Source organism: Wasmannia auropunctata, unplaced genomic scaffold (genome assembly GCF_000956235.1).
Source record: "Wasmannia auropunctata unplaced genomic scaffold, wasmannia.A_1.0 LD336038.1, whole genome shotgun sequence".
NCBI lineage: Eukaryota > Metazoa > Arthropoda > Insecta > Hymenoptera > Formicidae > Wasmannia > Wasmannia auropunctata.
Window position 1 is genome coordinate 2,716,496 of NW_012026852.1, and position 14,165 is coordinate 2,730,660.

At 31.6% G+C, this 14,165-nt stretch overlaps 2 protein-coding genes across 3 annotated transcripts; one reads left to right on the forward strand and one right to left on the reverse strand.

The window, feature by feature from the left end:
- Window positions 1-343: 343 nt before the first annotated feature.
- Window positions 344-5,004, reverse strand: LOC105452111 (venom serine protease-like). Its single transcript, XM_011692965.1, has 8 exons — window positions 4,924-5,004; window positions 2,847-3,052; window positions 2,280-2,489; window positions 1,908-2,109; window positions 1,151-1,372; window positions 930-1,081; window positions 650-806; window positions 344-555 (listed from the first exon to the last, which is right to left on the reverse strand). The coding sequence occupies exons 1-8, from the start codon at window positions 4,970-4,972 to the stop codon at window positions 530-532; spliced, it is 1,224 nt and encodes a 407-aa protein (XP_011691267.1). The 5' UTR covers window positions 4,973-5,004; the 3' UTR covers window positions 344-529.
- Window positions 5,005-7,056: 2,052 nt separating this feature from the next.
- LOC105452110 (chymotrypsin-1-like) lies at window positions 7,057-11,139 on the forward strand. Of its 2 annotated transcripts, XM_011692964.1 has the most exons (5): window positions 7,057-7,112; window positions 7,203-7,283; window positions 8,206-8,525; window positions 10,591-10,833; window positions 10,971-11,139. In XM_011692964.1, the coding sequence occupies exons 2-5, from the start codon at window positions 7,241-7,243 to the stop codon at window positions 11,106-11,108; spliced, it is 744 nt and encodes a 247-aa protein (XP_011691266.1). In that variant the 5' UTR covers window positions 7,057-7,112; window positions 7,203-7,240; the 3' UTR covers window positions 11,109-11,139. The 2 variants fall into 2 exon arrangements, with proteins under 2 accessions (XP_011691266.1, XP_011691265.1); XM_011692963.1 differs by having other exon boundaries at window positions 7,093-7,283.
- The last annotated feature ends 3,026 nt before the right edge of the window (window positions 11,140-14,165 follow it).

Genomic DNA, 14,165 nt, shown 5'->3' on the forward strand with positions numbered 1-14,165 from the left:
TATATGTATCATATACAATTAAAATGTGCTATTAGTAAATAGATTATTTGTTTTTATAAATACGTTTTTACAACTCAAACTGAGAAATTTTAATCACAAAGAGATCAAGAGCGACAAAATGATCCAAACCTTTGTAATTGCAATTAGCAAAATTGACGAAAAATAATTAAACAATAAGTTATATGCTCAAGTTTCTGGAAGAAATATTATTGAACTTGATACGCATATATTACATATATATGCAGAAATACACATTTTTATATGTATATATTATATAACATATTATTACACGCTTACGCGCATCTAAATACATATACATATATATAATACATATATATATACGACCAGATACATACTTATGTGGGCATATTTCTTTATACAGATATATAATACATATTTGTGGATATAATCCAGAATATGTCATACATATTTTATTTTATTGCAAAAGTGCAACATAAATAAAGCGCCAAAGTGGTCCGTAATCTTATATAAAACAATAATAAAATGATTCTTCCTTTTAATGCAGAGATCACTCAACACTACAATAGCCTAGACCTGTAATAAAAAACGATGAATGTGTTGCGCATTTTTTATAATATTAAAATTTTTATACTTTTGACTTTTGACTCGCTTTTCTGTTGATTCTTACCAGGTGTTACTATTAGTATCCAATCTAAGAAAACTCCTACACGAGTCTCGACAGAAGGCATATCTGAAACACAGTTACTACTGGCAGATATAATTCCAATCAAAAAAATATTATTCGTGGTAGGATTCTGCCATAGAAGAGGTCCACCACCGTCCATCTACATAAAGAGAAAAGAAGAATCTATGATTTGCAAATAATGTTTACATTATAGTTTATGAATAATACATCTTGCACATTAAACAATAATATTTAAATTTACAATAAAAAATTATCTCTGCACCTGACAAGTATCCTTTCCTGGAGTAAAAGTACACATGTTACGGTCGGATACATCAGAATAATATGATCTGCATTTTTGAAGAGATATTATATTTAAATCCACTTTTTGTAGCGTTTTCGATTCACGGCCGGCATATTCCGTTAAACCCCATCCTAATAATTTAATGAAATTAGAATAGATAATTGTATCAATCACTACGAAAAAACTGAGAAAATACTAACCCAACGCTGTGACGATACTATCATCGAACGAGTCATTTTTATGTTGAAATGGTAAGCAAACCGAACCAACCTCAGCACTATATTCGATGTAACCATGAACTTCACAAACAGCTACATCATTGTTAATTATCAAATTTGAATTATTGCCAGGATTTGAATTATAGTCAGGAGGAATCACGCATCCGATTATGTAAAACACATGACTTGATTTGGTCTCGCTATCTATCCGCAAAGTATATTGAATAAATTTATTCTAATGTCAAATTTGTACATCCAAAATCTTATATTAAAAAACAGAATAAACTTATTTCATCACTTATCCTTTTTACATGCAAATAATGGTTAAATTAAATTTATTTTATTGCATCAAATCATTAAGATATATTTTTATAATAATTTAATAGAACAGGTGTTTATTTTGTGAATATATTTTTATAACAATTTAATAGAACAGGTGTTCATTTTGTGAATAACAAGGTATTACAATTATTATCGAATAAAAAATTGAAAAATAAAATTAGTATTTTTCTGAAAAGTCATTTTCTATTATTATACATATACTGATATATTGTCCATCTAATTTACAAAAGGTTTATTTCATTAAATCTTATTAAATTATAACTAATTTAAATAAATCTGTATTACATACAAAAAGTAAATGTGCATTTTAATCTGATATTATTAGAATTTGTAAATACAATTTTTTTGAACATTTTTTTAACATAAATATTATTTAAATGTATATTTTAACAATTACCTGTGCTTATATCGTGTTCACCAAAAATTACAGCAAATTCACTAGGGTCTTTGTTCACTATGCAATGAGCTGCCGTCATAATATGTATGTTGGATATTATGGTAGCACCGCAATATATAAGTTGTGGGTTTTTAAGATCAAAGAGTCCACCCATCATGGGATATTCATTGATCTCAGTTTCCTTACCACCTACTATCCTGGTCTAAGCAAACATTGCAAATAATGATACTTTATTTTTAACATGTAACTAAAATTAATATTCTTATTAAATTATTGCATAATTTATTAAAGCCAAATTAAAAAAAACGATAAGCAACAAACTTTTCATAAATAATAATAAGTAGCATTTCACAAAAATTAATTTAAACTTACTACTTTTTTCCAACCACATTGGCATTTATTTAAATTATCTTTTAAAGCTTGAACTTCGCATATAAATCGGCCGCCTTGAGATTCAATTAGCGAGTCCAATCTTATAATTGGATTTTTTCCTTCATAAACGAATGTGTCAAATCCACAATAATACAATCTATTATCTTCAGAAAATTTAACGGAAAGTCTGTCTTGATTACAATCATTACCCTGTTAAATAATTTATTAAATTATTTATCCTTTTTATTCTTTTCTAACAATTTTATATTCCGTCCAGGAAGAAAATATCCACAGATCAGATAAATATTCGTCTGTTCCTCAGAACGCTTAAAAAATTCCCCCTTTTCATAGCACTATATTACTTGTACAACTTGCCAATGGTTCACTTAATGTTCTTCTCACTTTCTCAGCTATGTTGCTCCTATATGCAGACTGTAGATATTCTCTTACTGGAGTATAATAATTAATAGAAATTCTACGCTTCAGTAAAATCATATCACATTAATTCTTAAAATTGAATTAAGATATATAAATTTTGAACAAAATATTTTTATATAATAAACTTACTGTTTGAAGAGAACAATTTATTTTAATAACGTTGTCACTTGCTAATTTCCAAACATAGTGATTTTCACCTTTGTAGTAATTAGGAAACTCGGGATTATGTACATAACATTTTTCTCCAGCTTTTAAATTTCCAGAATAATTGCACTTAGGATCAACTCCATTTAGCATAGGGAGAAACAGCAACAAGCCGAATAAAACGACTTTGACTAAAAAAATTATTCATATTTTATAATTTTACTGATAAAATTTTGTGTTGATATAGTTTTAAGTATGTCAGTTTTTGAACTCGACAATACAATTAATTAATTAAGTATATTGTATTATTTATGAAAATGTAAATAACAATCAAAATGTCTAAATTGTCCCAAATAATTAATAAATAACTGAATATTCAAATATTAATTATTTTTATAAGCCATTAACGAACAGTCAATCATACGTATATCAATAAATACATAGAATTACTGTTATATAATTTAAATGTTAAAAATTTGTATGATGTATTATAAATAATATAAAAAAGAACATAAACTGTGAATTGTTAAAATATTTTTAAAATTATTTATTATTTATATATTATTACTAACTTATTACAACTGAATTATTTATTATTATTAAAAATATTATTGTATATGTATATAATGTGCCATTACATCATAGTAATAATATAATACTATAGATATAATATATATGTATATCTATAGTATAACATAATGTAATATATATAATAATTATACTATACTAGAGTTGGCACCTTATAATGATCGTTCTAACCCAACATTAAAAGAAAGGAATAAATTAATGTGTATCATAAAAATTATCAAAATAAAAAAAATTGAAAAATATTATAAGTTAGGCGGAGCAACAGGTAAGGAGCTGATTTGAAGCCGTACTCAAAGTTTTACAGAAAAATGCACAATAATTAGAAATGCAATAAAATGATTATTTATGATGATTTATGATGATAAAAAGATATAAAATATACATATAATGAAAAGCCATAGCCAAGAATTAACAGAAACTACACACAAAGCTTGTATGCGCTGCAGTACAGTAATTAACGAGAATGAAAGATACACAATGAAAAGATATATTACGTAATATTAAAATTTTCCAATGATAAGCAGTTGATGCCAGACAATTTAGAGATTACTTAAATATTGCAAGGTGAATCATTTGAAAAAAATTGGAAATGTTGTTTAGCCTTTTTACAATTAAGTAAAAATAATTTGAGCACAGAGCAAGTAGCCTAATCATAATGCAAGGTAATGAATTATTTATGAACGAAAACTGAGGCAGCGAGTGAATAGCAGGTGAGAGAGCATTAAGAAATTTTACTGCAGTATGTACAAGAAAAGACTCCCTGAAATTTTGTTGTGCGATGAGCCGGGCACGACAGTAGATGCTGATGACAAGTATCTGGAAACAGATTTGAATGAGAGTCTGCATTTAAACGGATAAGCTCACGGAGAGTAATACATAAAAAGTATTAAAATGTAGGATATTGTAGACTAAACAACATAGATATGTTACAAAACGCTAACATTAAGCCATTCGGAATAATAAAAGAAAAGAGAAATATTATCATATTTTCTAATATACCGAAGGAGAAACGAAGAGTTTTGTATTAGTCGGATTCTACGAAGAAAACGTTGACTAAAACAAGGGACTCAATACTCAATGTTAGCGTAATCAAATAACGAAATGATAAGAAACTGCGGAGTAATATACAATTTTTTAGCAATAGATAATACGTGACAGGTTGGACAGGAGTTTAAAATAAAAAGCGATGAAATTTATATATTTTTGTAATATTTAAATTTCATTAACATTGCAGCAGATTGATGTTAAAGCACATTACAAAGAGGAAATGATGATATTTTATTTTGCAAAAGCATAAAGACATAAAAGCGAAGTATAATATATACATGCAGAATATAAAGGAATATTCTAAATAACGTAAAAAATAAAGTTTCTAATGTTATTGCGGCACTGTTTATGTGATTGTTAAAATAAATGATAGAAATAATAATTATAAAAATTTGATTTGTTGATACTAATTTCAACTTTCACGTACATTCTATGTAGCCGTAGAACTCCAACAAAAACTTCCAACAGAGCTCCATCGTCAGGATACTCGAAGGTATCGTAACAAGTAACTTTTATAAATGACAAACTAGTAAGTTCTACTGTATAAAATATATTATTATGCCTTACAAAGTTTTATAAAATGTTTTAGTAGAGTAGATAAAGAGGCAATTATTCCTTGCAATAAACAAAGGTCAACTGTTTCTTACCATTTTACGCTCAATATATTTTAATGATAATGTATGTCGTTACTAGATTTCTATATTTTCTCGAAATATATAAATACTTATCAGTTCTGTTCAATAACTTTTTCAACATACATATTGACAGAATAGTAGACAATAACTGTAGTAGTAATATCTTATTAACTTCATGCATTGCAAATAATACTAATCGTTTAGCAAAAAAAAATGCACAAGAGCAAAAATAATCATTTTCCGTAGTTTTTATAGGAATATGATTCCGTTTTAACTGGGGACAATCTTTGAAGGCTGAAATATTTCATATAAATTGCTTAATGTACATCAAATTTATTATTATTATTTTATATATATAAATAATATATATATAAAGTTTATATTATTTCAAAAATATTAGCCTTTATTCTATTTAATGTACATACCTGTACTTTTTTAGAAAAAAATCATTGTAAAATTTTCATATCAAGAATTTATCACAATACCATCATTAAAAGTGTATTGAATGACATCATTATGATTTTTCCTAAAATGATTTCGATTTGATGTCATTTTGATCTCATTATAATTTCGTTTTCTAAGTTTTAAATATATTTATGACGTAATTTTGGTATATTCAATCTTAAATTCAATCAGCTAGTATTCATAATTTATTCTTGTTTCAAAAGTGTTTTAAATAATACCTTAAAATATTAATACGGTTCTAATTAGTTTATGATGTCTTAAAAAAACCATAAATTAATATTACAAATTAAATTTATAAGTAATTTAACGATATTTATGTTAATAAACATCTTAAAATGCTGTGAAAAATTTTATTGTAAAAAATATCAGTCGAATTGCGTTTCAAGATGAAAATTTAATTGGCGCGTGGTTTGTTAGAATTGTGTATGTATATAAATTTATTCTAAAATATTAAACATGAAACTCTAACTTATATCAAAAAGGCATTTAGACTGATCTTATTTTAAGGTGGTTTTATCGCGCAAGTCTCAGTCAAAAGTTAGTCCCTCCTTAAAACTAATAATTCAATAAAAACATTTCGCATAGATTGAACAAGTGCAATTGTGACATTTATGTGACAACGTCACACTATCGAGTTAGCGTTAAGTGATAAAACCACCTAAACATTAAAAAAGTAACGTGAAAATAACGAATTGTTACTTTTTAACCTTCGCTTGTCACACCATTTTTTCGATCATCATTTGGGGATTAATTTGTCAAAATCAATTATTGTAAAAGACTGCCGTTTAAAAATTAACAGTTTAATTGAATCACAAAAATTCTTAAATCAAACAATGTAGAATGTATTCTTATTGTATAGAATTTAAAATTAAAGTAGCATTACAATGAAAAAAAATTCTTAAAAGAAAGTAAGTTTTGAAAAAAAAAAAACTATTTTCCAATGTAAAAAGGTCATTTTGTGAAGTATGACAACCGAAAGTTAGTAACAGTTTCTAATAACTAATTAAAATAATTAAAGTAACTAATTACTTTTTTCACTTTATAAAGAATAATCATAGACTTTGGCTACGTTCGCGGAGTGTGCTATCAGCACTAGTGAGTCATTCTATCTTAAATGCTTAAATTTGACGTAAAACAATTTGATGCAATAGCGTTGATGGCGCACTCTTTGAACCCAGCTTATAAGCTCCATGCGAATAACTAGTTAATTAAAAAAAAAATAGCTTTCTATTTCTTAGAAGTCTTTGATTTGTCACTATTTGCATCAAAACGCAGAGCTGCGTTCGTTGAGTACTAAGGATCTATATAAGCTGTTTGGAAAACGCGCTACCAGCGCTATTGTGTCATTTTATCTTTATCGTTAATTAGCCGTAAAACAAGGACGAAATAATGCAATAGTGCTGATAGCACGCTCCTCGTACGCAGTCATAGTATCTATATTACGTAAATGAAAAATTTTCAGTACCTACTAACAGTGAATAACGGAGCTCAGAGTGCGAACGTTGCCGCATTCATCGTAAGTTACTAGCTGTTAGACAAAAAGTCAAATTACAGATACGAATTCATTATAAAAAGAAAGTAGAAATTATTGCACTGTCTCCTATAGTTTCATTTCTGATCTGATGTGAGTTAATCATCGTTATCATGCTACCGCTAATTCTCTTGGTAGTTGGCGTTCTAACGCAGCGTACGTATTATAAAATTATATTGTACAGTGACAAAACACTCTCTTATTTATTTCATCACTATTTTTGTTCTCGATGATCATTTTCTCTCGTCAGACAGGCTTATTTAATCGTGTTTACTGATCGTACATTCTTATAGTTTTAAAGGCTGGAAGAAAGCCAATTTTTTCAATTTTTCCGCGGATTTTTTCGGTTTTTTTTTTTCAAGAGGTAGAAAAATTTAATGGAAAATTTCACATACATATTCATAAAATCTATCACATTTTACATTTGCAACACTTTGATACACTTTTCAAAATTTAAAAATTTTATAACAAGCATAAATTTATTGCTAATAATGTTAAATACTAAAGAAATAAAAAGCAAATTATATAAGAATAAATAAAAAAACAGAGTTAATGTATTTTTCAAATAAAACGTGCTCTTGACAATTATTAATAATCAAAAATCTTTAAAAATACTTAATATAAATATCAATTTAAATTAATCTTTACACTAGTTATTAAGATTGCGTTTCCTAAACAGTTTATTTAATAGTAAATAATCCTCACCTCAAGGAGAGTTCAAATGTAAACATAAAAATTAACTCATTATTAATTCTAGCGTTTATACGAAGTGTCTTATTTTAATAATGCTATAAAATATGAGAGTTATAACTTATAAGAGTTATAAACTTATATCTAATTTAAATAAAAAATTTACACATTTTAAAGTTTTTAAAGAGCAAATTAAAATAAATCGCTTACATTACTTTTTGAATCCCAATTCATATTTAATATGATAAAAAATTAGGTAGGATATTGTTTATATAGCAATTTTTCGCAAAAAAACCGAAATTTTTCTGGTTTTTTCCAGCAATTTGAAAATAGCAGTTTTTTTTAAACTATATGCATTCTGCAAGAAATGTGTATTCATGCTTTACAGAGACATTCGCTGAAAAACTCGTTGCGGCAGTTGTTGGTCAGTTTGCCGCACCAGGTGAATTCCCGCATCACGTTTCCCTGAGGTTGGCGAACCGTCACATTTGCAGCGGCTCCATCATCGCCCCGACCAAGATCCTAACTGCTGCCCGCTGCGTGGACAGCATCATATATTATCTACCCTACGGCAATTTTACTGTTGCGACTGACACCATTAGTAGACCAAATAAAGGCGAGAGACACGAGGTAGAGAACATTCGTGTGCATCCAGGATACGCGGGCCTGCAGGTGACAGATTTGAGGAATGACATTGCAGTGATCACGGTATGTCGACGTATCGTGGTACAGTTCGTCACTGTGATTTACCTCTGCAATTTCGAAACCACCAATTTATAATTTCGTCTTAATTTCTCTTAATGTCTTTCTTCTTGTTCCTCTATTTTACTTTTTTTGCTTAAATCATTTATTCTAGTAAAGCGAAAATATTAAGTTCTGAAATAATAAATCGAATAGTTAAATAAATGTCTTTTATAACCGACGCAGTTCTTGCAGCGTAAATGTTCCTTTATCATAAATGCAGCAGATGTTTCGACCTCTGGTTTGAGTCCTTTTCAGTAGAAATATACAGGGTGTCCCAAAACTCTTAATTTATATTTCAAAGCGTGAAAGAAAATGAAATTTTGAACTAAAAGTTTCTTTATCAATTTTGGCTCACAAGGGACCCACACAAGGTGCACAACAGGTACAGCATAGAGAAAATTATTCAACTCTACTTGACTCCCTTTGGATCAATTTCCACCCAAAAACTAGACCGGAAATCAAATAAATATAAATAATAAAATAATAAAAATAAATAAAAGAGTGATAGCAAATTTCGCCCACATTTTGGATCTCAAATTTCGAACTTTTTTATGGCAAATAGTATAACTATTAGATGAAACATTAAACCCAGTAAAATTTAAAGATGAGCATAGGTACGGTTCCGGAGATACAAGGGAGTGAAAGTGATGATTTCCAGGAAAATGATGAGAATTAACCATCACTTTTACCCCTTCATATCTCCGGAACCATGCCTATGCTCATCTTAAAATTTCTCTAAGATTAATGGGTCTTTTAAAATAAACGAAAAACAGATCTTTTTGCAATTACTCTTTATTTTATTATTTTATTATTTATATTTATTTTATTTCCGGTCAAGTTTTTGAGTGGAAAGTGATCCAGAGGGAGTCAAGATGCTTGGATAATTTTCTCTATACTATTGTGTGCACCTTGTGTGGGTCCCTTGTCAGACCATTATTTACAGAGTTATTAACGAATAAAGTTAATCAATTAGATTGCGCTTAGCCGAAGTATGAAGGAGCATAGCATACCGTACGGCTCTTCGCGCTTACTTCTCTGGATTAAAATTTCATTCTAATTTTTCATATTAATAAATAAGCAAACGAATAAATCAATAAATAAAGTAGATAAATAAATAAATAAATAAATAAACACACTAATAAATAAGTAAGAAAAAATTACGTTTGAAATTTATTTAATTTCTGATTGTTTTTATTCTTATTTGTTATTTACTTATTTCAATAAGGAAAAGTTAACGCCCAAGAACTTATTACTTTTACTTATTTATTAATATGAAAAATTAGAATAAAATTTTAATCGAGAGAAGTAAGCGCGAAGAGCCGCACGGCATGGTATGTTCCTTCGTCCTAACTCCGACTAAGCGCGATCTGATTGAATAACTTTATTCGTTAATAACTTTGTAAATAATGTTCTGAGCCAAAATTGATAAAGGAACTTTTAGTTTAAAATTTCATTCTCTTTCACGCTTTAAAATATTAATGAAGAATTTTCTTCACCCTGGGACACCCTGTATTAATAATGTAAAGGTACGCTTCAACGCCGCAATATCCTATTTGCTCCTTCGTTCATGGTAATGTAATCAGAAAGACAATGTCAATTTAATAATGGAGCTTCTGAGTTTGTAAAAGTCAGATAGTAAAATCTCCATATTAACGAATAAAAATATTTATTTGTTAACTTGGAGACTTTCCACATTGTTTTTTGTTTAATATTCACTCTTTCTTCTTTTTTTACTGTCTAACTTTTACAAACTCAGAATCTACATCATTAAATTGACACATCAGTCTTTCTGATTACATTACCATGAATGAAGGAATAAATATACTACAGGATATCGAAGCTTGCGGCGTTGTACCTTTACATTGTTAATATATGTACTTGTACTGGAGAGGATTCAAACCAAGGATCGAAACGTATGCTGCATTTATAATAAAGGAACATTTACACCACAAGAACTGCGTTAGAACTCTAAAAGACATTTATTTAACTATTTCATTTATTCTAGTAATCTCTGTTTCGATTATTTCAGCTCAAAAAGTCGATTCAATTCAACGCATACCAAAGTCCAATCGGCTTGACCACCGTTAAACCTAGTCGCGGACAGAGATGTATCTTATCTGGATGGAGTAACGGACCGTTCGGACCGCTCACGCCTCTTCTGAAGTTGGAGCAGGTCGTGATCACGCAGAGCCAATGCCGACGTCACTACGATACGCCTTTGACCAAAGGCCACTTGTGCACAATCAATCGCTATGGAATTGCCGGTTGCAGAGTGAATAATGTCCATTATTAGATTTAAGGGGAATAGTTTTCCTATTTTAATTAACTGATTGATTTACTAATTATTAAAGAAATTTAGTAGTTAAATCAAACAGACGCGTTAATGAAAACGTCTCTATGCGTTTCCAGGATGACAGCGGTGGCCCGCTCATCTGCAACGGTCAACTGGCCGGTATTGTTTCCTGGGGTGCTCCTGATTGCAGTAAGCGTCGGCCTGATGTCTTCACTGATACCTACTACTATCGCGCTTTTATCCTTTCAGATTAAAAAGACGCGTATAAAGACAATTTATGAGGCATATGATATTGAGCAGGTCTATGTATATTAGGGTGGGCCGAAGATAAATTTTTTTTGAAAATTGATTAGTAATCCCCCCCCCCCTAAAGTTAGCTACGGACCTCAATATAGTCTGGGTAAATCTTCATCGAAATCGATTAATATCTTTAGATTGCCTCTCGACTTTGAAATTAGTAAGTTTATGTATTTCTTACAAATTTTCAAAGCAACTTTATGTTTTTTTACACCAATCGATTCATCTCATTATTCTGTGCCTAAAAATATTAAGTACCATTATCAAGAAATCAATAATTTACGAGATATTTTATATTATATATCGAAATATGGCATGATAAAGTATAAAAAATATCTCGTAAAATATCGATTTTTCGATAACTTTACTTTAATACTTTTATATGTATACAGAATAATTAGAGGAATCGCATATTACGTAAAAAAATATATAATTCCGTTTAAAAAAATTGATGTGACTTGATCTGAACTTAACAACGCCACCTAAAATAAAATTAATGATATATTTCTATAGCAACCGTATAAGTGTTTCATACACAATTGCTAATCAATTTAATAAGAACTTGATGCTAACTTGCATCTAATAAATCCCCTCTCCCCTGCGACGTCTAATCATTATCGACGAATCTGTAAAGAAATTCATTGCGAAAAATATCACCTTGTGTTCTGAGCCAGGATTTTCCGCGATAGTAGATTTTCCTCGAACAGATAGGTCACGGGATTGATACGCTGTACTTTCGCGATTTTGAACACCTGGGTGGTCCAATTCGGCGTGTAACCCTTCTCGAAAATCGTCTTGTACTTGCTCACGCGTATCGAATCGCCCACTTTGAATATCGCCGGACCTGCGATCTTTATCGCGCTGTACACCGTTTTTTTTCAAGAGTCTCTCGGCGATCGCGGGAGTCACGGCGGCGGGGCGCACGCCGATGGTGCGATGCTTGCGCGCGTTGTAATCCGATACGATACTCGGCAGAGCGTCCCACTTGTACGCGCCGATGAGCGTAAACATCTTCCACATGTCGTTCTTAAGCGTGCGATTGAACCGCTCGACTCGATAGTCGGAAGATGTCCGAGCAATCTGCAAACGGATATCGGGGAAGGAGTTTTACCACGTCGATGCGCAGAAACGCAACGTGAATCATTATTCCACATCGATATGCCACCATCATCGAATACGTGGAATAATGATTGGATTGTGGATCGGTGGGATAAATTAATATCCACACGCGTGTTTTCGCGTAAACAAGTTTATTATAATTAAATCTTGAATCGTATATCACGACACTTATAATTAAATCTTGTATCGTATATAAAATAACTGTATCACGACAGCGGGCAGACGAACTGCCCTGAGTCGTGTTCGGACAACGCCTGGGAGCGAACGCAACGAACGCCCTGAGTCCTCGCGTCGATTTGAGATTCGCGTCAGAGATGCTTCCGTACGTTTACTGCGATATGTTCTCGTTAGCTCGGCTACGACACGAATGCCCTGAGTCGTCGCTTGCCCAGCGACAGCGACCCTCCACCCTTAATCACCCTTTCCAAAATTTTATTGGTTCACGTGACCGATATGTAAGATCGGCCACGTAGCGTTGGCGACAACGAGGTAAGGAAAAGTACACGAGTAAGATGTTGACGTGGTAGACAATTCCGTGGACAAGGGTCTCTTTTGTATGTGTGCATGTAGAAGCATCTCCGACGTTTCTCTCGAATCTTCGCTCTCGGAATCGTGTATGCGTGACGCATTTATGATTCTATGGCGCTTACGACGCACCAATGATTCTCGTTGCGTTTCTGCGCATCGACGTTGTAAAACTCCTTTCCCGATACCCGTTTGCAGATTTCTCGAACATCTTCCGCTCTCGTGAATCATCGCGGCGAGAGCGGCAGCCGTCTCGCTCCCGTCCTTGCCCCTGAGCGGTACGGTCCACGCGTGCTTGCTCAACGCATCGATGACGGTGAGTATGTAGTGGTGGCCTCTGTTGAACCGCGAGTACGGGCGCATCTTGACAATATCGGCCTGCTAGAGATCGTCGTATCCTTGAATTACGACGCGTCTTCGTGGAAAGTTAAAGCTTCATCTGGCCGGAGCGTGTAACTCCTCGACGAGTCGTCGCCTCTCTTTCCAGCCATTGACACTCAAGTTGCAATGTATGTAAAAAAACATGCAAAACTGGCGCGAATCGACTGATTCGTTTTCTCGATATGCGATTCAATTTATAATAATGCCGGCTTCGCGAAGTTCCTCGACTGTATCGACGCTGCTGGTAACGTGCGATACGGATTTCACAGTGCTCATTGCGCGTTACAATAAAATGTACTCAAACTGTACAGTTAGTGGTCTTATAATATCGTATGCTCCATCTTAGCGATTATTTTTTCCACCTCTAGTAAGAATACCAATATACTCTCTAAAAGTGAATCAGTGGAATCATCACTGATTGTCAGTATGTATATCATTTTCCAGTAACATACTTATTGTTAAAACTGTGATAAACAGTGACCATTTCAATGTCGCTTCAGTGATAATACACTAATTTAAACAGTCAATATCACTGAAAGACAGTGAATTTCACTGTCAAACAATCAAATTCACTGTCTTTCAATAATATTTACTGTTTAAATCAATGTATTATCACTGAAGCGACATTGAAATAGTCACTATTTATCACAGTTCTAAGTATGCCACTGGAAAATAATGTACACTGATAATTAGTGATGATTTCACTGATTCACTTTTAGAGAGTATATAAGCATACTACTATATAGGAAGTAAATCGAACACACGCATACACGCGCGCACATATGCGACCAGCGACACCGTGTGATATCTCGCGCATCAACCACAAGGTCAAATGTCTCGCTATGGTTGCATACATAGAAGAGTTTCGGTCTCTTTCTTCCTTGCGATAAGCATATACTTTGTTGTATATATCGATATTGCGTTTCATATACACATACGTAATAACTTCGTATAGCATACAACTGAGTCGACAAGGCACACAGGGGATA

What these genes read in the sequence shown, in the direction of transcription:
- LOC105452111 (XM_011692965.1), bottom strand. Translation starts at nt 4,972, where the DNA reads ATGGAGCTCTGTTGGAAGTTTTTGTTGGAGTTCTACGGCTACATAGAA. An exon ending in AATGTGGTTGGAAAAAAGTA is followed by an intron (nt 2,110 to 2,279) that starts GTAAGTTTAAAT and finishes ATGTTTGCTTAG; the next exon opens with ACCAGGATAGTAGGTGGTAA. An exon ending in TAGTATCGTCACAGCGTTGG is followed by an intron (nt 1,082 to 1,150) that starts GTTAGTATTTTC and finishes TTAAATTATTAG; the next exon opens with GATGGGGTTTAACGGAATAT.
- LOC105452110 (XM_011692964.1), top strand. Translation starts at nt 7,241, where the DNA reads ATGCTACCGCTAATTCTCTTGGTAGTTGGCGTTCTAACGCAGC. An exon ending in ATGACATTGCAGTGATCACG is followed by an intron (nt 8,526 to 10,590) that starts GTATGTCGACGT and finishes CGATTATTTCAG; the next exon opens with CTCAAAAAGTCGATTCAATT. An exon ending in ATGGAATTGCCGGTTGCAGA is followed by an intron (nt 10,834 to 10,970) that starts GTGAATAATGTC and finishes ATGCGTTTCCAG; the next exon opens with GATGACAGCGGTGGCCCGCT.